The following is a 24101-nucleotide window of genomic DNA, read 5'->3' on the forward strand; positions in this document are numbered from 1 at the left end:
AAGGATCTCAGGATAAGATCCTCCTGGATATTGTATGAATCCTAGATCCAATGACTAGTGTCCTTATAGGAAAAGAAGAGATTTGAAACTCACAAGGAGAAAGTCACGTGAAGACAGAGGCAGAGGGTTATGCACATCAAGGAACCCTAAGGTTTATGAGATGCCTCCAGAAGCTTGGAAAGAGGCATGGAATGACCTCGTCTCCCTCAGGCCTCCAGAAAGGATCCGCTCTACTTGATCCCAGGCTTATGGCCTTCTTGATTTTCAGAACTCTGAGAGAAGACATTTCTGTTAAGCTTCCCACCCAGCCTGTACCAGTCTGTAATAATTTGTTACTGCAGACTTAGGAAATGAATATATCATCTATTATTTATCATCTATCTACCATATTATTTATTTTATAAAAGGAATACAATTCTGAAAAACCACTTATGTACATGCTCACAGATAAAATGTTTTCTGCTCAAATTGATATTAACATCAAGATATCTTCCAAAGTGTTGTGTTCCTAAACTGACTCTAATGAATGGAAGATCACAGGTCCTTAATTTGTGGTGACTACTACCTTTTTTGACTTTCAGAGTAAAACAAGAGTACAATTTTTAGTGAACTGTTGAGGAAGAAGAATTTCTAATTGGTATTTGAGGAGATGTTTCCTTTTTAACTCACTGGCTGCAGCTCATTCTCCTTTGTTCTTTTCTTTGTGATTTCTTAACAGAGAACCACAGGGCTTGATTCTCATTCCTGTTCTGAATCTCACTCACTTCCTTGCTGATCTCATCCAGTCTTGGGACTTTAAATACCACCTATATGCTAGATGACTCTCACATTTACAGCTCTCATTAGACCTCGTTAACTCTAGACTCCTCCAACTGTGACTAAGAGAAATATCAAACTTAAGGTGTCCAAAGCTGAATTCCTTTCTGACTCTCAAATCTCTCTGTATTTTTCCCCATCTCAGTTGATGACTGCTCCATCTTTCCAACTCCTAGAGTCAAAATCCTTGATGGCATCTTTGACTCCACGTCTTAAATCTTGCACCAAGTTCATCAGCAAATCCTGTCGAATCTCCATTCTAAATACCATTGACCCTTGAACCATAACGGGGTTTAGTAGTGCTGATTCTACACAGTTGAACATCTGAGTATAACATATCCGGTGTTCCTCTGTATTGTGAGGGTCTGAATCTGTGGATCAACCAACCATAGATGATGTACTGCTGTAGTATTTACTATTGAAAAAAAAATCCATTCAAACCTGTTATTCAAGGGTCAACTGTGTATCAGAATCTTAGCATTTCTCAGCATCACCACTGCTTCCATTGGCTAAAGCCACATTATGATAATGATTTAGTTAAACTGGATTCAACCTAAATACAACAGGAAAAGAGTTAAATTTAGTTTTTTAAATAATCTAAATTATTGATACCCATTCAGTGAGGTTTATTATATCCTGTGGCTTGATTCTAACAACAGGAAGGAAAAAATAAGTGCCTAAATTTGCATAAGAACCGTAATACTAAGTTGCACATAAAACGACTAAGTCCATGGGGTTGCAAAGAGGCGGACACAACTGAGCAACTGAACTGAACTGACTGAAGAATCAAATGCATGGGAGAAATGTCCAGAAGCAAACAACATCAGTATTCTAACAAATTATTCTATTGTTAACATACTCTAGCCAACTAAATTCTTTAACATACAAACCAGTATTTTGTAACCATCATTGGATAAATACATTATAATTTTTTCAACTATTTCTCTTATTGGTGTTTATTCAGATTGCAGTTTTTGTTAAATGCTGCATTAAACATTTATATAAATAAACATATATGTATAGGCTTTTGCACTGTAATGTCTGGTGTATAAATTCCCAGAGCTTTGTTAGATTATGTTCACTTTTGTTATTTATTTTTCACATAAAGGAAAAAGAACTGTACGTGGTAAAAAATCCAACATGTGGAAAATATACAATTCAGAGTAGTCAACCTCGTCCTAAAACCCATGTCTAGTAAGTTGCCTTGCTTTTTCACCATGGTTTTTCTTTTCAGTTAATGATATCCCTTGTAAGTCTTTTTCCACATGAGTAAAAGGGAAAGAGTAAGGCCACTGTTTTAGAGTAACCAAAAGCCTTCAGAAAATTCGCTATATTGAAATCAATATCAATGGATAGGATTGTGCCTAAAATAAAAATGCACTGATCTTGAAACACAGGACCTACTTCTTGCGTATCAATAGGCTACATTTGAGTTTTCTAACAGAAATCCTTAGTGATCAATGCAAAGAATGGAAAACAATAGAATGGGAAAAACTAGAGATCTCTTCAAGAAAGTTAGAGATACCAAGGGAACATTTCATGCAAGGATGAGCACAAAAAAGGACAAAAATGGTATGGAACTAACAGAGGCAGAAGATAAGAGGTGGCAAGAATACACAGAAGAACTATACAAAAAAATATCTTCATGACCCAGATAACCACAATGGTGTGATGACTCACCTTGACCAGACATCCTAGAATGTAAAGTCAAATGGGCCTTAGGAAGCATCACTACAAACAAAGCTAGTGGAGGTGATGGAATTCCAGTTGAGCTATTTCAAATCCTGAAAGATGATGCCGTGAAAGTGCTGCACTCAATATGTCAGCAAATATGGAAAACTCAGCAGTGGCCATAGGACTGGAAAAAGTCAACTTTCTTTCCAATCCCAAAGAAGGGCAATGCCAAAGAATGTTCAAACCACTGCACAATTGCATTCATCTCACTTGCTAGCAGGAGAAGGCAATGGCACCCCACTCCAGTACTCTTGCCTGGAAAATCCCATGGATGGAGGAGCATGGTAGGCTGCAGTCCATGGGGTTGCGAAGAGTGGGACATGACTGAGCAACTTCACTTTTAACTTTTCACTCATGCATTGGAGAAGGAAATGGCAACCCACTCCAATATTCTTGCCTGGAGAATCCCAGGGACAGAAAAGCCTAGTGGGCTGCTGTCTATGGGGTCGCACAGGGCCGGACACGACTGAAGCGACTTAGCAGCAGCAGTAGCACATGCTAGCAAGGTAATGCTCAAAATTCTCCAAGAGGCTTCAACAGTACGTGAACCGTGGATTTAGAAAAGGCAGAGCAACCAGAGATCAAATTGCCAACATCCGCTGGATCATCGAAAAAGCAAGAGAGTTCCAGAAAAACATCTACTGCTTTATTGACAATGCCAGAGCCTTTGACTGTGTGGATCACAACAAACTGTGGAAAATTCTGAAAGAGATGGGAATACCAGACCGCCTTGCCTGCCTCCTGAGAAATCTGTATGCAGGTCAAGACATGGAACAACAGACTGGTTCCAAATCCGGAAAGGAGTACGTCAAGGCTGTATATTGTCACCCTGCTTATTTAACTTCTATGCAGAGTACATCATGCAAAATGCCGAGCTGGATGAAACACAAGCTGGAATCAAGATTGCTGGGAGAAATATCAATAACCTCAGATATGCAGATGACACCACCCTTATGGCAGAAAGTGAAGAAGAACTAAAGAGCCTCTTGATAAAAGTGAAAGAGGAGAGTGAAAAAATAGGCTTAAAACTCAACATTCAGAAAACGAAGATCATGACATCTGATCCCATCACTTCATGGCAAATAGATGGGGAAACAATGGAAACAGTGGCTGACTTTATTTTCTTGGGCTCCAAAATCACTGCAGATGGTGGCTGCAGCCATGAAATTGGAAGGTGCTTGCTCCTTGGAAGAAAAGTTATGACCAACCCGACAGCATATTAAAAAGCAGAGACATTACTTTGTCAACAAAGGTCCGTCTAGTCAAAGCTATGGTTTTTCCAGTGGTCATGTATGGATGTGAGAGTTGGACTATAAAGAAAGCTAAGTGCCAAAGAATTAATGCTTTTGAGCTGTGGTGTTGAAGAAGACTCTTGAGAGTCCTTTGGACAGCAAGGAGACCCAACTAGTCCATCCTAAAGGAAATCAATCCTGAGTATTCATTGGAAGGACTGATGTTGCAGCTGAAGCTCCAATACTTTGGCCACCTGATGCGGAGAGCTGACTCTTTGGAAAAGACCCTGATGCTGGGAAAGATCCAAGGCGGAGGATGACAGAGAATGAGATGGTTGGATGGCATCACCAACTCAATGGACGTGAGGTTGAGTGAGCCCCGGGAGTTGGTGATGGACAAGGTAACATGGTGTGCTGCATTCCATGGGATTGCAAAGCATTGGACACGACTAAATGAACTGAACTGAACTGAACTGAAACAAAGAAGAAAGCTCATTAGAATCGGCATTCCCTAAGAGCTTGTCCTTCGGAGAAGGCAATGGCACCCCACTCCAGTACTCTTGCTTAGAAAATCCCATGGACGGAGGAGCCTGTTAGGCTGCAATCCATGGGGTCCCTAAGAGTCGGACACGACTGAGTGACTTCACTTTCACTTTCATGCATTGGAGAAGGAAATGGCAACCCACTCCAGTGTTCTTGCCTGGAGAATCCCAGGGACGGGGGAGCCTGGTGGGCTGCCGTCTATGGGGTCGCACAGAGTCGGACACGACTGAAGTGACTTAGCATAGCGTAAGAGCTTGTCCTTATTATGTTTGTATGTAACCCTGAACCTCAGCACATTGCTTTGATTTGTATAAATAGCTGATGAACAGGGCTAGTCGTCCTTGGTTGCTTTCAGTGCCAGAGGATTTTTATCTCAGATTTTAGTACCACTCAGGGATGAAGTCGGAGAAGGCAATGGCACCCCACTCCAGTACTCTTGCCTGGAAAATCCCATGGACGGCGGAGCCTGATGGGCTGCCATCTATGGGGTCGCACAGAGTCAGACACTACTGAAGCGACTTAGCAGCAGCAGCAGCAGCAGCAGCAGGGATGAAGTGCTCAGTCCTGTCAAACCAAAAGCTGATGTAAGAGAACATGAATGAATTTCTCAAATATTAACTTCCCCTAGAATATGTTCATTTTAAGACCTATCTCAATAATTGTAAGGTTTTTGTTCCCAGCTCATGCGGACTCTAGACATACATATTATGCAAGAGGTGAAAAACATCTCTATTCAGTAGAAAGAAAATCACTGGTGTGTTTTACGTGATATACACCACCCATGGAGAAGCAGGGAGCTTACTACATTTTCTTCCTTGCTGTTTGCAGCTGCTTCTGATCCTCTGCCCCTGTCCTCAAAGCTCCCAGATCCTGCACCATGACTATAGGCAGGCTGAGCACATTGAAGCTAATCTGGGCAAAAGATAATCCACTAGAGGAGGAGCCATGAAACCTCATGTGAAATAGGCTTTTTCCTCCTTAAAGACTTCAAAGGGAAAAGACTTCAAAAAAAATGTGGCCATTTATTAACCTCCTTCCAGGGGAAGTAGTGTCATATATTATTATACTTGTGTGTACAGGACTCTGGAATAGAAGGAGTGATTCCAAGGGTCACGGCTTGTGAGTCACTGGGATTCTGCCAGGGAATGATCGATAAATTCTAGGGTCTTGGGAGGAATGGAAAAAGGTAAATAAAAAAGGCAAGGTGTACTCTGTGCAGTTTTGTAAAACAGTTAAAATGTAATGAGGAACAGAAGACTGATGATTAATCAAGACAGAACCAGTATATAATCCAGCAATCCCACTTCTAGATATACACACACATACACACACAAAAAGGAAAACAGGATATTGAAAAATTATCTTTATGCCTGTGTTTATTGCATCATTCACAATAGCCAAGGTAGGGAAACTACCTAAGTGTCCCTCAGTGGATGAATGGACAAAGATGTTGCATATGTATGTAATCAAATATTATTTAACCATAGGAAAGAAGGAAGGTCTGCCATTTGTGACAACACAGATGACCCCTGACAGCATTATGCTCAGTGAAATAAGTCAGCAGAGAAAGACAAACAACTGTGGTACTAATCTGTGGAATCTAATGAAGCCAAACTCCTAGTAACAGAAGTCGAATGGTGGTTACCAGGGGTAGGGGCAAGGGGAGCTGGGGAGAATGTTTAAAGATATAAACTTAAAATGAGAAGGTAAATAGATACATTCTGGACATCTAATTCACAGCATAATGATTACAGTCAGCAATACTCTAAGTTGCTGATAAATGAAATCTTAACTCTTCTCACCACAAAAAAGAATTATGTGACATGATAGAGATTTAGTTAATGCTCTAATGATAATTATATAGTAATATATAAATGTATTAAATCAGCATATGGTACACCTTCAACTTACACAATGTTATGTATCAATTGTAACTTGATTAAAAAAAAAAATGACATCCTGTCTGGATCAACTGCTCAAAATGACAAGAGCTGAGACTGGGAGAGCTGATTCTGCCAAGCACCAAAATGAAGGGCTATAATGACTGGTGGGCATACAAGTGAGATTCCACTGGGGCATCTCCAAAATGAGAAGGGAAGTCCCCCAGGCTTTGTTCATGGTTTTCCTCTACCGCATGGAATGCACTATGCCTCCCTGTGGTCCTAACTCATCTTCCAGTGAAAGTGAAACTGTTGGTTGCTCAGCCATGTCCGACTCTTCGTGACCCCATGGACTGTAGCCCTCCAGGCTTCCCTGTCCATAGTATTCTCCAGACAAGAATACTGGAGTGGGTTCCCATTCCCTTCTCCAGGGGATCTTCCCAACCCAGGGATCAAACCCGAGTCTCCCACATTGCAGGCAGATTCTTTACCATCTGAGCCACCAGGGAAGCCCTCATCCTCCAGCTGTTGTTGTTCAGTCACTAAGTCGTGTCCGACCCTTTACGATCCCATGGACTGCAGACAGAGAAGCCAGGCTTCTCTGTCCTTCACTATCTCCCAGAGTTTGCTCAAACTCATGTCCATCGAGTCAGTGATGCCATCCAGCTATCTCATCCTCTGTCATCCCTTCTCCTCCTGCCTTCAATCTTTCCCAGCATCACGGTCTTTTCTAATGAGTCAGCTCTTCACATCAGGTGGCCAAAGTATTGGAGCTTCAGCTTCAGCATCAGTCCTTCCAATGAGTATTCAGGACTGATTTCCTTTAGGATTGACTGGTTGGATCTCCTTGCTGTCCAAGGGACTCTCAAGAGTCTTCTCCAACACCACAGTTTGAAAGCATCACTTCTTTGGTGCTCAGCCTTCTTTATAGTGGTGCAACTTTCTCAACCGTACATGACTACTGGAAAAACTATAGCTTTGACTATATGGACCTTTGTCGGCAAAGTGATGTCTCTGTGTTTCAATACACTGTTTATGTTCGGCATAGCTTTCCTTCTAAGGAACAAGCGTCTTTTAATTTCATGGCTGCAGTCACCATCCGCAGTGATTTTGGAGCCCAATTAAATAATGTCTGTCACTGTCTCTATTTTTTACCCTTCTATTTGCTGTGAAGTGATGGGACTACCTTACCTACCTCCTGAGAAACCTGTATGCAGGTCAAGAAGCAATAGTTAGAACGATTGTTCTAACTATCCATTGTTCCATGGACTGGTTCAAAATTGGAAAAGGAGTACGTCAAGGCTGTATGTTGTCACCCTGCTTATTTAACTTACACGCAGGTTACATCATGTGAAATACCAGCTGGATGAAGCACAAGCTTGAATCAAGATTAACGGGAGAAATATCAATAACCTCAGATACGCAGATGACACCACCCTTATGGCAGAGAGTAAAGAGGAACTAAAGAGCCTCTTGATGAGGGTGAAAGAGGAGAGTGAAAGAGCTAGCTTAAAATTCAACATTCAAAAAACGAAGATCCTCCTCAAGGTCTGCACTTAAATGTCATTTCCTCAAGGAATTCTTCCCTGGCATCCCAGATTTTACCTCCAATTCCATGGTAAATTTCCATTGTGTATTGTATTTCTTTTGTATAACTATTTTAGTGTCTGCCTCATCACACGCTAAGCCCTGAAGCAGGGACTGGGCCTGATTTTTGCCAATGCCTGGCACTTAGGAACTTAACAAAATATTGCATGGATGAATGAAGGTGAGGTCCAAATCAGAGTATTATGGTATTACAATTTTTTAAATTTTGTCCCTGGTGCTGATGTAGCTTGATCCAGAACTGCCAGCCTCCCCAGAGCCATGATTATAGGGTCCCTAGTGAGTCCAAGTATCCACTAACTTGAACCCCTCTCTACCTCAGTTTCATAAAGAATGGTCCTTGCAAAAGCAGTAGCCAGACTGCACAGGTGTCTTCCAATCAACAAGCAGGATTAAATGGACTTGTAAAGTGTAGTAATTTGCCAGGGTTGCCATAACAAAAATACCACAGGCCGGGCGACATCACATCAGAAACTTTCTCAGTTCTGAGGCTGCAAGTTCAAGATCAAGATATGTTTCATCTGAGACCACTCTCCTCTGCTGGCTGGTGGCCACCATCTCACTGTGTGCTCACACCTACTTTGTCCCAGAGTCCTTGTATGTTCTAATCTTTTTCAGATAGGATTAAGGGCTCGCCCTGATGGCCTCATTTTCACCTAAGTGAAAGTGTTAGTCACTCAGTCATTTCTGACTTTTTGCAGTCCCATGGACGGTAGCCCACCAGGCTCCTCTGTCCACGGAATTCTCCAGACAAGCATACTGGAGTGGGTTGCCATTTCCTACTACAGGGGATCTTCCTGACCCAGGGATCAAACAGGGCCTCCTGCATTGTGGGCAGATCCTTTATCTTCTGAGCCACCTGGGAAGCTCGGTTACCTAATTAATTAACTCTTTAATAAAGCCCTTTCTCCAAATGGGCTTCCCCCGTGGCTCAGATAGTAAAGATCTGCTTGCAATGTGGGAGAATCCTGCAATGCAGGAGACCTGGGTTCGATCCCTGGGTCAGGAAGATCCCCTGGAGGAGGGCATAGAAACCCACTCCAGGATTCTTGCCTGGAGAATCCCATGGATAGAGGAGCCTCATGGATTACAGTCCGTGGAGTTACAAAGAGTCAGACACGACAAAGCAATGAACACTTTCACTTTTCACTTCTCTCCAAATACAGTCACACTCTGAAATACTGGCAGGTGAGGGCTTCAACATATAATTTTTGGGTGGATGGCACAATTCAATGCATGTCAAAAAGGAAAACACAGGCAGCCTTGCTCCTAAGGACTGGATCACAGTGGGAAAGCTTACAGTTTTCAGGAAATGAGAGCCTACTGGGGTCCAGCCCCGGTTGGATCCAGGGATTCCCTCCAGATGACAGCGTTGGCGAAATGGGATAGCGTCAGTGGAGAGAATCAGAGGCCTAATTATAATTGATTTACATGGGAAATTAATATACCCCCACGCTCCAATTACGTTGGCCAGAAGAAAGAGTAGAGACAAAAGGAAAGAAAAGGAGACGAGAAAGAACGACACGGGGAGACTGAGCTTAGTGAGCAGGGTCCGTAGCTTTATTTCCAGCAGGGGCTTTTATACCCAAAGTTGTACATAGAAGATAATAGGGGATGTAAAGTCATGCAAGGTCAGCAGACCTTGAAACCAGGCTTTTCTTCAGATACAAAGGTTTTATGATTTACATCATCTTCTGGTCAGGAGACCTGCTAACATTTTTATTCTGATAAGAATTAGTCAACCAGAAAAACTTATTTTCTCCAAAGGTGACTTTAGAGTTTAGTACCACTCCCCAAAAGCACTAGGCAGAGTTGCATTCCTATGGGGCAAGGGTGCAGTGGGGGTAATAAGGGAAGAATTTATTAGCTTAGGGGTCCAAGGTTATTATTAACATTAAAGCTTCTACTTATATTTCTTATATATCAACTATATTAATCAATACACTCTCAGGGACACAGAGGGTGGGAAATATGGAAACTTGGCAGCAGGCATTAATTCCACAAAGAAATCTTCTATCAGTTCTGTTTTAACAATTTCCCGAGAGGCTCTGCATTGTTAAAGTAACTGAGTCTCCTTGTGTCTCATATGGTTGGGAGACTACAATCACATACATGGCTGTAGGAGTCTGGAAACCTGTTAGGCAGGTTAGAAGGCTTTCTGAGGGAAACACAATTGGAACACACCTTATTATACCCTGGAGACTTAGTAACTAGAGCTCTAAGTTGCTTTTCTTACAGATAAGAGTGGTTGGGGATAGCCCCTTGTGACTGGCAAAGGAGTTGGTGAAAGTCATGAAGCAGTAAAACAGACAGGCTCAGGTTTTGGGGTAGATGCTCAGGCAGGCCCAGAGAGGCACCCCTCGAGTTCTGGCTTGCCTTGCCCACCAGATCTCTCCCACATGAACTTGTCATGGGGTGGGGACTCCCGTGCTGGCTCCCGGCAAGAGCCAAGAATTCTAGGGTTTTAATGAAGGTTAACAACAGGTACCAAGTACATCATCAAGGAGTGAACTTGATACCAAAAAATTCACTACAAATGCTGCTGTGGTGAAATACTTATGGAGTTGGAAACTAAATATCTATTATATACTTTATAATGAATATAAAATGGTCCATGACCGTAACTTGGAAAAAACATGTTTTCACTGTGCAAAATTAACACCTTCCTAGAAGAAGAGATCATGGCAATATTAGGAGCATAGGAGCTTCCTAAGAATTCACTAACAACAGAAGAAAATTGAAAAAAAAATCAATGATTCACATTTTCATCACAATAAGAGTGTAAAGCACATTTGGATAGGGAGTTCTCAAATTTTGGTCTGGGCACTATTTGATAACTGTGACTTTATATAATTTACTCCCTAAGAATTTCCTCGAGTACAAAATAACATGATTACATGTTAAGATCAGATAACATTGTATCTAAAGTCCATTCCTGCTCTAACATTGTAGCAATTTCTTTGTTAGAATCAGTTTTCTATCCCACTTTATATAGAACTCAACAGGTTTATAGCACTGGTTAGCTGCTGTGGTTTGGCAACCTAATAGCTAATCCATAATAGATTAATCAGAACTAAAACATTTAAATGGTAGAAACAAGTTTCTGACAACACTATTATTTTTCTGTTTGACTCAACTAAAGTACTAATGACATCAACACAAACTAATGCATTAAAGACAACAGCTTTCCGTCTACTAAAGGATATAACCTTTAACGCATTATCCCAGATTTCCTTCATTTCCTATCATTCCATTTATGCTTAAACTGATTTTTTTTTTTAACATACACATGTATCCTTTTTTAAATTCTTATCCCAATTAGGTTGTTATGTAATGTTGAGCAGAGTTCCCTGTGCTATAAAATAGGTCCTTGCCGGTTATCCATTTTAAATATAGCACTGTGTACATGTATATCTCAAACTCCCTAACTATCCCCTCCCTTCAACCTTCCCACCCCCTACCCCCACACCGTCCTACAACCATAAATTTGTTTTCTAAGTCTGTGAGTCTGTTTCTGTTAAACTGATTTTTTGAAATAAAAAATTATTTGTCCAAATTAAATACTTGTGTTTATAGCTATTAAACTGTCCTCATGTCTTATTACTTTTGTACAAATACAGATGATAAAAAATTTTATAAGAATTTTATAATAATGAGACTTTTTTGCATTTGTTTCAAAATAGGTATTTATTATTAAAAAATTAAACAAACTGGCTTATTACTCACAAACTATCATGAAAAACTTTAAACAATTTGTCTCCCCTCTCCAAGAAAGCATGTTTTGTCTTTATAATCTTTACTGGCAGACATTTTGACGGTATAGAAAAAAAAACACAAATATTCCAGGTCACTTTGTTAGAATTTATGATATAGCAGAATACAGAATCTCTATGGTGAATCATAAAAAAAAGCCCACAATTTTTTCCTTCACATTCAAGTGTTTTTTGAAGTTATATAAACAGTGAAGATTACAAAATAAATAGTAAACGAACACCTGTGTAATTTCAATTTTTCAATGCAAGAAATTATTATACATTTTTTTTTTCATTTTGTCTCAGGCTTTCCATAACACTTTTAAGAGCAAAGCTGAAAAGTTTCCAGTTACCGGAAGCCTCAAAACCTATTGTATATTGAAAAACCTGTAAAAGCAGCATCATTTAAATAGTGGTTAACTCACAAAGTAGGGCAACCATAACCAACCTCACGGCTACTCAGGCATCTCAGTCACGAGCTTCAGATACAAGGTAGAACCCTGGCGGAGACTCTGACAGTTGTTAGAAGGCCATGAGGAGCAAGGATGCAGCCCCGGGCGTCTGGGTGCTTTCTTGTGATGCAACAAAGTCGGAACTGAAGGGACTCGTCTCACAGAATCCAGGGGCCTCACTGAAAGCAGCTTTATTCAACACCTAAATCCCTTCTCTCTCATCAATTTACAACACAGATAGGACAAAGACTTCATACTGATATTTTTGAAGTTGTACCAATGCTCTAACAACTTAATTTAGCAGAAAGAACTACAAAATGCAAATATGTTAAAGGTTTCCTTATAAATGGGACTATAGATGAAGCTAGGGGCCAATTTATCTCCCCCAAATAAAATAATTTATATGTCATTGAATGCAGTTTAAATTAGAAATCAGCTGTCAAAACTATGTTAAAAGGTTTTGAAAGGAAAAAAGTCATTTTTTTATCTGGAATATAAATAAGTCATCCATATAAGAGCTTCATTATCTATATAAATTGACCTCTTTTCAAATAATTGAAATATTTCAGCTATTTAAATTACTATTTTAAGCACTAAAAGGCAAAGATGAGGGGTACCAACTGAACTATATATACACTTAAAAATGATCGATAGGGTAAATATGTATTTTATCATGAAGATAAACAAAAGGGTAATTTTTGATAATATATGATATTTATGTGCAACTAAGTAATCAGATTGCTTGTAGTCAGAAAATAAGTTAGTTTTCCCCACTTTGTACTCTGAAGTTCAAAGATGCAATACCAAATCTCCAAAACTACAAACACAGTGGCAAATAAAAATTTATTTAAATAAAACCGCCCTCCGTGCCCTGGTCCCCAAGTTTAGACAGACTTAAGTGAGAGAATTGTTCAAGGAGTTACAAAAAAAAAAAAAGAAGGCAAAAAAACCCACCATGGCTTTACAGAACAACAATTTTTAATTTTTTTTAAGTGTATACTTAACGGAGTAAATTGACACATAACTTATAAACCAAAAATGTAATTTCTTAAAAATTTGGTAATAAAGAAAAACCTCCTTACCACCAACATTATGACCACCTTTCTCACTCTCACTTAGAATTACTGTCATCTCCCAGGCATGCCCTTACCCTCTTTCAATAAAGAGACCACAGTACTGTACAAAGCACAGATGCAGAGCCGGTTTCTTAGCAGACTTGCCCCAGAGACTGCTGAAGCAGCCAGGCAGCAACACCGAACCTGAAAAGGTACCTGGGTTGTACTTCTAGATTGCCCTGACCAAGCGTTCTGGCATCTACAGAAGCAGGGGCGTTCTCTCTCCTGCTGGCTGCTCCTTCTGGAAGAGCCCTTCAATCTGGGCTAATCGGCTGAAGAGTCGCTCTCGCAGTGGAGGGATGTGGTAGCTGGGGTCCAGAATGTTCGTTACTCTGCGCTCACGCTCTCGCTTCCATAACTTGTATGGGTGGGGAGGGAAAAACGGCCGCCCTCTTTCTCTTCGAATCTGTAGCGTAATTCCACTTACAGCCAGCATCCCCCATACTGCCAGGACAATAAAGTCTACAGAACAGTAGAAAAGCACAGTTTGAACTCTTGTATTTTAAAACCAAGCACAGATGTTAAGACATTTTATAGCTTCAATCTGTATCGTCTTTTCACAGTTAATACTACACTTAATGGTGAGGATGTCCAAATATATGTGTATTTCCTCACTTACAAGCCAGGGAATAAGCAAGGAAACTATAGTCTTACATTTCAAGATAGGAATTTCCTATTACAGGCATTGGAAAGTCCAGAGTTATAAAGGAATCAGTTGTTTGGAGCCTTGGCATTCCAGTATTTTATGACTACAGGCATAGTGTTCAAAGGCAGAGTTGTTTGTTGTGTTTTTCCAGAGTGGAGAGGAAAGGCAGTGATCTCACAGACACACAACATGGAACATCAGAGACCACCATGCTCTTCTTTTCCCATTCCATCCTGTATGGGACCCCACCCCACTCATATAGAGTAGATATAGAAATGCATGAAGAGATTCAACAAACTGTACTGAGCTTCCAGTAAAAGGTTTGGCCAAATACTGAAACTTCCACAACACGTGGATTTCAAGGTCTCTACCATCAACCTCTTAAACAATGAGGGCAGGTTCAGGGTAGCAGAGGGAAAAAGCTGACCTTAAACATTCAAAACAATTGCAATCATGCTTCTATACCTTCGATTCTAAGTCTTGCTTTACCATCCTCCCTATTTTAACATTCTGAAACCAACATATCTTGCAATCTTTGTGAACATTTGATTTAGTAGCCATTTTTTTCCTTCAAAAACTTAATGGAAAATCTTTAATGGGTCAACTCTTACAATTGAGGAAAAACACAACTACTGACTGAAAACCACTTTCTCTTTTTATTAGCAAATTATGTGCTTCTTTGTAGGAAGGAAACAAGGGAATAACTAAAAAAATCAGGTTGTCCTTCTCACCCCTCACCCTACTACCCTCAATTCATAAGGTGCCAAACAGCTTTATTCTCAGCATTTTTCTGACAAACGGGAATGACTAGATAAACCTTAGTAATCCTGGTTTAGAAATTTCTTAATAAGTTCATTTATTAGATTTTCAGAAGTATGAATTTCAGCCACCTTACAAATTTAAATTCTTCGCTCCTATGATCATAAGTAATCATTAACATAGGGCTCTAATACCATCTGGATAGTGTGAATTTCCTCCTTATGTCCCGTTAACCTTCTTTCAATCTGGTTATAAGAGCTCTTGTTAGCACAGGTAAGCCAATATTCCCTACCTGACCATCACTTGGTTCTTGGATTTAGAGTCTTACCATTTGTTTGAAAAGGCACATTCACAAAAGCTCTGCGGAAATCCACATGGAGTGCTCTCCTGAGTATGTTCAAAGTGATGTAAGAAAGGCTTGTGTACAGGTAACTGTCCACGGCCAAGACCACCGAATAGGAGCCAATGAATCCACAGCTCAGTATGTTCAGCTGTGGAAAAGCAGAAGTGTTCAGGCATCACCTCTGGTAGGACAATAATAGTTTTTATAGCTTTCATCACTGGCCTCAACCCTGAGGAGCAGGGAATCACTCCTGCTCCTTCAGGGCATATGAAAATGGACCAAATCTTAGAACTGAATAAAGGTTACCTGAAAAGATAAACTGGGGGCTTTCTTGGTGGCTTGGTGATAAAGAATCCACTTGCCAATGCAGGAGACACAGGTTCAATCCCAGATTTGAGACGATCCAGTATACCTTGGAGCAACCAAGCCTGTGCACCATAACTATGGAGCCTGTGCTCTAGAGTCTGGGAACCTCAACTACAGAGCCACATGCCACATCTACTGAAGCCCGAGTGTCTGAGAGCCTGTGCTCAGCAACAAGAGTAGCCCCCGCGGTGAGAAGCCTGCACACTGCAACAAGTCCCTGCTCACCGCAACTAGAGAAAACCCACTTGCAGCAATGAAGACCCAGTGCTTTTTAAAATTTATTTTGGCTGGAAAATAAATAAAATTATGAAAAAAAGAAGATAAACTGAAAAAAACTTTCAACATCTATGGTTCATAAAACACAGTTTCCCTCATCATAGAAAAGGTCTTCCCGCTAAAATAGCTTCAATGATAAATTCTAAGTAGATGAAGAATCTCCTGGAGAGACAGCAGAAATGTACAATCCATCAGGTGGCTGCATCACCGTACCTTCTCTGCTCCTGCTGTTAGAAGTGTGATGACCTGCACCACTTACTGGAAAAAAATAATGTGATCATTGTAACAAGAACTTCTCTTGCTTTCACAGTAACAAGGCTATTCAAAATCAATCCTCTGATACAGACAGACAGCTCTCTCTAGTGAACAGAAATGCAAAATGATGCAATAAGTGAACAAAGGAAGGCTCAGGAAAATAGGGTGAATATCCTGACCTGATGAAACACTTACTATTCTTAAGCAGCCCATGAAAACCACTGGAATGAAAATGGCTATACAAGAGAAGGTCACCCAGAATACTGCGTCAACACGGAAAATCTTTAGGTTTCCTGGAAAAGCAGAAAGAAATCAGGAGTAAACAACAGGTTCGCCAAGTGAAATTTCATTTTCTCAACATATGAACACAGACATACCCTGAAGGTTTAAAGTAACAAACAGGCACTATGAAATGAATTGATTTCTTTTCACTTAACTATCAATACAATCCTCTTTGAAGGATGTGTCCTAAGAAAGTAGAGGGGTAGGAGGAAAAATCAAGCAGGTTATGCTCTGCATTTATTACAGGATAACTTAGAAGAGGCTGGACTAGCCCAAGCTCGATCATTCACCAGCTGTGATGCTGGGCCTGTTTCCTGATCCTTAAAATGAAAAGGTTGAACCACTTTATCTCCAAGCTTCAAATCATCCCTTTTAGCTATAAATTTATATAATTCCCTGATTTTGTACTGTGAAGTAAAAAATATAAGTGGCATTCAGAGTGATCATCAGTCAGTTCAGTTCAGTCGCTCAATCATGTCTTGATATATGAAATCCCATATAAGGAGCAGACTCTGTTTAGTAGATTTTGACCATCAATGCATTTCCTGTTTATCCACTGTACACTGGAAGATGTGATTTTTTCTCAGGCATCAGGAAAGATGTGAGCTAATCATTTAGCTAAGACGTGAGCTAATCCATCCTACTAAAAACCCTTCTCTAAAGTGCAGTGCACCTTGGGGTGACCCAGGACGGATCTATTAGAACTCCTATTATAAATTATGTTTAAATAACAAAAATGTAAATCTGACAATTATTTAATACTGACACTGGCACCATCCCTCGGTCCAACTGGAGATGTCCCTGTATCTTGAGACCCACGTATCCTGAAAGAGTTGGAGGTCCATAGTGAAGGGCTCTGACCTGGAGACCCCATGTTCTCAGAAAGCAAACTGCAACATGCTTCAGTGAGGTGAATGGATGGATCGTATCTCCAGTTCACCTATGCTATCCTTCACAACATGCACATGTGACTTAAAAAAAGGAATACAAGAGATTAACAATAGTAGTTATGATGCCAGGCATGAGAAGACTGACCCATTCAGAGGACACATAATAAAGTGAAAACAGTAATTTCATTAAATCTAGAAGTCAACCAAATCTTTTCCAAATTTTAGTGCTTAGAAATATGAGTTTGCACCCACTCTAATTAAGGTCACACTTACCCTAAATGTCCTTGAGGGATGAGATAGTTCATACATTAACTACTAAAAATAAGATGGTTCAACACATTAACTACAAAAGACTAATCCACCATCCCTCCATCTTCTAAACGTTAACAAAAAGGAAGCTTATTAAATAGTATTTGGGTTGGCGCTTCTAGAGTAGAGCTCTGAATGTACATTTTCAATAAACATCCCTGAGAGTCTGTGATTTAGCCAAATCTAAACAATGCTACTTTGCAGGTAGATAAAGAGCTACCTGTAAGGGGGCCTGGAATGAACTTGGCTATAGGTTTGCTAAAATCAGAGCAAAGGGCCTTGGAATTGTCAGTAAACACACAGGTCACCAATTCTTTCTGATTTAAAAATTTTTTAATATAAGAACTAAACATTATCCGAAGTAGAAAATAGCCTAATAGAGTACTTCTGGCCATAGATACCCTCTTATAAAATTTTATTTTTTCTTGAAATATAATTAATAATGTCATGTTAGCTTCTGGGGTACAGCAAACTGATTTGGCTATACCACCCACCCACTCTCACTCACTCTCTCTCACACACACACACACGTTTCTTTTTTGAAGTATCTTCCATTATAGGTTATTACAAAATACTGAATATAGTTCCCTGTGCTATACAGTAAGGCCTTGTTATTTATCTATTTTATGCATAGTGTGTGTGTGCTCAGTTGTGCCTGACTTTCGTGACCCTATCAACTGCAGCCCACCAGGCTCCTCTGTCCGTGGGATTCTCCAGGCAGGAATATCGGAGTGGGTTGCCATTTCCTTCTCCAGGGGATCTTCCTGACCCAGGCATTGAACCGACGTCTTTTGTCTCTCCTGCACTGGCAGGAGGATTTTTTACCACTGAAGAAATGTAAGTTATCATACAACTACAAAGTGAAGGGGAGCAGAACAGACACCCCAAAATGGGTCCCTTTGGCATGTGGATTATTTTGAGCTGAAGGCAATCAAGACCCAGCAGATTCAGGGGAAACTTTTCTCTCCCTTTACTGCCTAAAAGAATTTAGATCACAAGCCTGGCCCAGAATGAAAGCAATTACCAGAGACAGCTTTACATCTGCAATGGCAGACATCTGATTACCAAACACCTGCCCTTCTTACATTCCTGTGAAGTGCCCTCCACCTCTCGGAAGCCTCAGACTCCATCTGAATTCTTAGCTCAGGATGGCAGAGAAGCCTCAACTGCCTGACTGCCTTTGAGTCTTCTATTTTTATGGGACTCCTGTGGTACAGAATTAAATTTGTTTTTCTCCTATTAATCCGTCTTATGTCAACTGAATTATTAGAGCAGCCAAAGAACCTAGAAGGTTAAAAGGAAAATCTTTCATCCCCTATAAAAGGGAGTTAACTTACGCATTACCTAGATTTTTTAAATGGATAGAAACTGAATAATTTAAAATCCCCCAAACCATCCCTGTGCTACTGTGCTAGGATGACTACAAGTAGGTCCCTCAGGAACACTCAGGGCTTGCAAAGGGTGGGAGCAGGGGTTAGAGGTACAAGATAAGACTGGCAACAGAGCATCAGGCTCCCTGGCTCAGCTGCCATCAGAGTAGTGCCAAATTTATCTGTGGGTTGTATCAGGCTTCTGCTTAAGACTCACTCGAAGAAAGAGTTGCAGGGTTTTAAAAACTGAAAACCACTGTTCTGCCATATATAAAGAATTCCTTTTACCTCCATTAATTTCAACCAACAGAAATACACACAGACCCCTTATGACACGTAGGTCCAAGGCAACCTCTGAAGATGTTCTAGAATTCATCTACATAGGGCGCCTTTGAGGAAAGGGGGATTCTTAGTGGTACTGGCTTTCCCTAAAGTGGCACACTGTCAGTGCAAGTTTCCAGAACTCTCAGGAGAGGCCCCAAATCCCTGACGAGGAGTGGGGAGGGACGTGTACTGGAAAGGTGAAATAAAGTCTCTGACAATGAACTGCACACACATAAAATGAGTTACACATCTCCTACCCAGGGGAGTGAAGAAAGCCACTGACGCGACGAGGAAGCCCAGCACCAGTCCGACACACAGCATGCAGAGCGTGAGGACTCCAAATCGCCACCAAGCAGCCACCAAGAAAATTCCACCGATGCTTCCGGCGATGGCTGTCACAATCAGGCGGACTGCACAAGGAGAGTGGATGGACAGTTAAATCAGAGCTTCTCAGATGCATGCTCAGATGTGCTAACGTTACCAAAGCCAGCCTAGACTAGCCTTTCTCTGGGTCGGGCACCAAGTGTGCATCAGCAGTGCCATGAAACCAACATGGAGAGGCCCTCTCTAGGGAGCGTCTGAGACTGGAAACCAGCCGGGAGCTAAGCCTCTGAGGATGAGTGACAGGCATGGTCTGGTACAACCTCTATCTGGGACTGTGGAAGAAGGGGTGACAAGCATTCTGTTGAGCATGACAAGGAAGGAGGGTTGTGTTTGTTTTGAGGTAAAGAAAATCCTAACACTCTGTTGTAAATGTCATATTGTCAATATACCACATAGCTGGAACACAGGCTTATAATCCACATGGCCCTTCATTTCCCTGAGTACCAAGGAATTCCCCACGCAGATTAAAAACCTTGGAGAGAAGGTCTGAAGGAGTAGTTCAGAAGATGTGTAGAGCATAGGTGGCCAGTTATTTTACACACATAGGCGAACAGCACACTCAGTACTGGTCAACCTATACAAGGGGTGCTGGGTGCAAATAGCACCCTGCTTTCTGAACCTCCATCAAACTATATTATGTTCACTTACCATCATACTTCATAGGTGTCAGTCTTGTAATCAGTATATAAAAGAAGAATCCCATGAAGATAAAGCCTATAAAGAATAGTTCTAGTAGCAGACCACCAAGAAAGCAAAAAAAAAAAAAAAAAGCTACAGTTAGTAAATGCAATTTAAATGTCTAATCTACAAATACATTCTTCAGTCCCCAGAATGTATACATGAAGGCATTCAAAGAAAAGAAATAATTATCTAAAAGGCAGGAAAAGTTCAGAAGTCATTGGGAGTAAATATTTTTATTAAATGGGTACAAATTAAAGTATTAACTATTGGATACATTTTTTGTATATAGGTCAGTTTTGATTGATCAGTTAATTGTTAATTTCATAGCTTGGTTTAATATATTTATAGTCTTGATTTAAAACAAAAATAGTACATTTGCTATTATGTCTGATCTGAAATTACACACTAGATTTCAGTTCATTGTGCTCACTCAACCACATCCTACTCTGTGGCTCCATGGACTGAAGCCTGCCAGACTCCTCTGCCCATGAAAACTTCCAGGCAAGAATACCGGAGTGGGGTGCCATTTCCTACCACAGGGGATCTTCCCAACCCAGGCATCGAACCCACATCTCTTGTGTCTTCTGCATTGGCAGGTGGAAGTGCCACCTGGGAGCCCTTCATTACATGAGCAAAAATAGAATTTGAAAGGCTTAAAAAATATATTCCAAAGCAAAATGTGACTTTTATGTCTTCTTTTAACTCATCCTCTCTTGTTTAATATGAACATCGACTATTGTCTTTAACCATAAAACCTAGTAGTATCTTTTAAACTCTACATACACAGCTTAACAATTAAATTCTGTACTATAGGGTCATTCTACATTTTGAGCAATTAAATATTCTTCACAATATCCTCTTCTCAATTAAGATAAAAAAGGTAGCAATGGAAGGAAAGGAGTTGCTGTTTCAAACAACTTATCAGTTCAAACAGTTTTCTAAGATGAGGATGACGTTCACTCTCCCCTTGTTATAACATTATATCCCCTGTTAATGAATTACATGAAGGGTTCATTTTTTATTTTTTAGTAACTACAAACATTAGGCTCAATGGGTAAAGAATCCATCTGCAATGCAGGAAACACAGGAGAGTTAAGACCCCCTGGAGGAGGAAATGGCAACGTGCTCCAGTGTTCTTGCCTGGAAATCCCATGGACAGAGAAGCCTGGTGGGCTACAGTCGATGGGGTTTCAAAGAGTCGGACATGACTGAGTGACTAAGCACTCATGCAAACGTTAGTTATACAAAAGGTAATCCAAAGAATTCAAGTCAACTTAATAAGCACATTTCATATTCTCCTCCCTTCACTGGGTTTCACTGAGCAGATCGTGGAGTTCCCACTTGCGGTTTGAACCTCCCAGGGTTGTACAGACATTTCAACCTCACTGATCTGCAGCCTGATTTGTGCAAAACCACGTCCATCACCATCACCAAAATCCACATATATTTTGTATACAGACATTCTGATTTCTAATTAGTAATCTTTGGTTAACTAGTCATTCTAGCAATTGATAAAGGTGGATGCACAAATCAAACTTTATACCCTGCTTAATAAGAGGAGTTTGCACTCCCTAGTGGAGAAAAGAGAAAAAATTAAAATGCACTGTAATTCAGTAAAATGTTTACTAAAAGACCCCAGCTACAAATCAATGAAAATAGTGGAGATAACCAGTTGCTTACTCTCCTTACAGGTCATAAACTCCCCAGCAGCATTTCAGGGGAAAAAAAAACAAACCACAAGGCATGTAAGTAGCAACTATCTTAGACAAAATACCTGTTTTCCAGAATCTGTGTCCAAAGAAACAGATGAAGAGGCCAAGCAGGGCAAAAAGAGTGAAGAAGACTTTGGTAGATACTCTTCCTAAAAGGAGTAAAAATTAAGTGGATAATACATCCAATTTGACACTTTGTATCTATTTAGTACAGAACAAAAGCTTCATGAAAAAAATGTAGAGTGAAGTGATAATTTATTCCATAGGTATATAAGTTATTTTAGAAACATTCTTGCCACCTCTAGTGACTTTATGTGGGTGATGAATACCAATGGCTGCAGGTCCCACAGAAAAAGAAATCAGACAAAGCTGATTCCTGATAAGGGTCTGCAATTCTACCTGCGACACGTTTGGGGAAGGGAATGGAGGAAAAGAGAAGGAAAGAGCGTGTGCCTAAAACAAATAATTCTGTTTCTTCACAAAGAAACTAGAAGAAAAAGAAAGGAGAGAGTGGGGAGGGAGAACTATGGCATCAAGGGAATAAGACACACCAATTGCATGCAACGTACAGACCTCATGTGAAACCTGACTCAAACCAATGAACGGTGAAAAACAAGACTGGGAAGAGGTAAACACTGGCTGTTAATTTGATGCCATTAAGGAATTACCTTCAATATTTTTCATTGAAACTCGTATTAATGCTACTGTGGCTATTTTTTTTTAATAGCCCTTTTCTTTAAGACACACATACCAAAATTCCATAAGCAAAATGACCATTAGGTACCTGCTCTAAAAAAATCCAGGGATAAAGGAGGGTGGAGGGGCAGAGACACGGGTGGGTGTATAACTGAAACAAGATAACAGCCATGAATCAAAATTGTTAAGGCTGGATAATGGTATATGAAAGTTCACCGAAGTTTTCCCTAACAAACGAAGTTAACCGAAACTCACAATAAAATAAAAGAACATGTATTATTCTACAAGTCACGCGTGAACAAGTCACTACCGATTTTATCAATTACGCATTATCAATTTATGCTCTGCATAAAAAAATATAGCTTAATAACAAATGATAAAGCACAATATGCTCCCTGAAGCAGAAGAATCTAATCCTGTGATCCTCAAGCAGTGCAAACTTAAATACAAAAACTAGAATTCAAAAGATAAACCCTACTGAAGGGAAAAATAGGCCCACTAAATTCACCACCATCATGACTCCTCCGAGATAAACACAAGAAAATAATTTCTGAACTAAAAATAAAAACCCAGCACCTACACAAACTTATGTGAGGTATTTACAAACCAACTACAAGCCAAAACACACAAAATACTCAAGCATTCCAGTGGATACCATGAAGACCTAGATAGACTTTATCTTTTAGATAAAGAACACAAGATAGAAGGCCAGAATGTGCAGGGCATAGAGTATAGCTACATATCAGTTTCTCTGTGAATGAAGAGCTGAAAGGAAAGATGAAATGAGAGTTACTGCCACATCCTGCTTATTTCAGACCTATTTGTTGTTGTTCGGAGAAGGCAATGGCACCCCACTCCAGTACTCTTGCCTGGGAAATCCCATGGACGGAGGAGCCTGGTAGGCTGTGGTCCATGGGGTCTCGAAGAGTCAGACACGACTGAGCGACTTTACTTTCACTTTTCACTTTCATGCGTTGGAGAAGGAAATGGCAACCCACTCCAGTGTTCTTCCCTGGAGAACCCCAGAGACAGGGGAGCCTGGTGGGCTGCCGTCTATGGGGTCGCACAGAGTCGGACATGACTGACGAGACTTAGCAGCAGCAGCAGCAGCAGTTGCTAATTCACATCCGACTGCTGGCAACCCCATGGACTACGGCACACCAAGCTTCCCTGTCCTTCACCATTTCCTGAAGCTTGCTCAAACTTATGTCCATTGATTTGGTGATGCCATCCAACCATCTAATCCTCTGTCGCCCCCTTCTCCTCCTGCCCTGTGATTGACTGCTGCTCTACAATTCAATCATTATAACAAAAACATGCAGTTTAGTGGGATAATTTTTTCGAGTGAAAATCTAGTGGAAGTTTCCAACAAGTACAATCGCCAGAGACAGCAAGTGGCCTGATAAAAACTGACCCAGTTTAGATGTCCAGGTTCCTCCAGGACATTAGACAGCAGAGGGGAACTAAGAATTTCCGATCACAACACCAGGAAGGAGAGAGAGAGAAAGTCAAACATATAAGCAAACCAGAGAGGAGACAAGGTTTCATAAGTAGAACTGAGAGGTAAAATAGAGAGTGGGAGGGGAGGATGGAGGAGAGCCAACGTTTCCAGTGTTTTTAGTCATCACAGCATCGCTATAGGTAATGGCATAGGCAACAGTTTTAATTAAATGGCAAAA

The 24101-nt window shown here is 40.5% G+C and overlaps 1 protein-coding gene across 1 annotated transcript in view; it reads right to left on the minus strand.

Annotated features, from left to right (window-relative positions):
* Positions 1–12838: 12838 nt before the first annotated feature.
* The window catches only part of TM7SF3 (transmembrane 7 superfamily member 3), a 38422-nt gene continuing 27159 nt past the window's right edge, over positions 12839–24101 (minus strand). The window contains exons 7-12 of the mRNA XM_005902450.3: positions 21789–21875; positions 19982–20062; positions 19207–19359; positions 15970–16067; positions 14863–15025; positions 12839–13591 (exon numbers count right to left, since the gene is read on the minus strand). Of these exons, the coding sequence (XP_005902512.1) occupies positions 13329–13591; positions 14863–15025; positions 15970–16067; positions 19207–19359; positions 19982–20062; positions 21789–21875 (845 nt within the window). The 3' untranslated portion in view covers positions 12839–13328. The remainder of the gene's footprint in view (positions 13592–14862; positions 15026–15969; positions 16068–19206; positions 19360–19981; positions 20063–21788; positions 21876–24101) is intronic.

This window comes from Bos mutus, chromosome 5, assembly GCF_027580195.1.
Source record: "Bos mutus isolate GX-2022 chromosome 5, NWIPB_WYAK_1.1, whole genome shotgun sequence".
Classification (NCBI taxonomy): Eukaryota; Metazoa; Chordata; class Mammalia; order Artiodactyla; family Bovidae; genus Bos; species Bos mutus.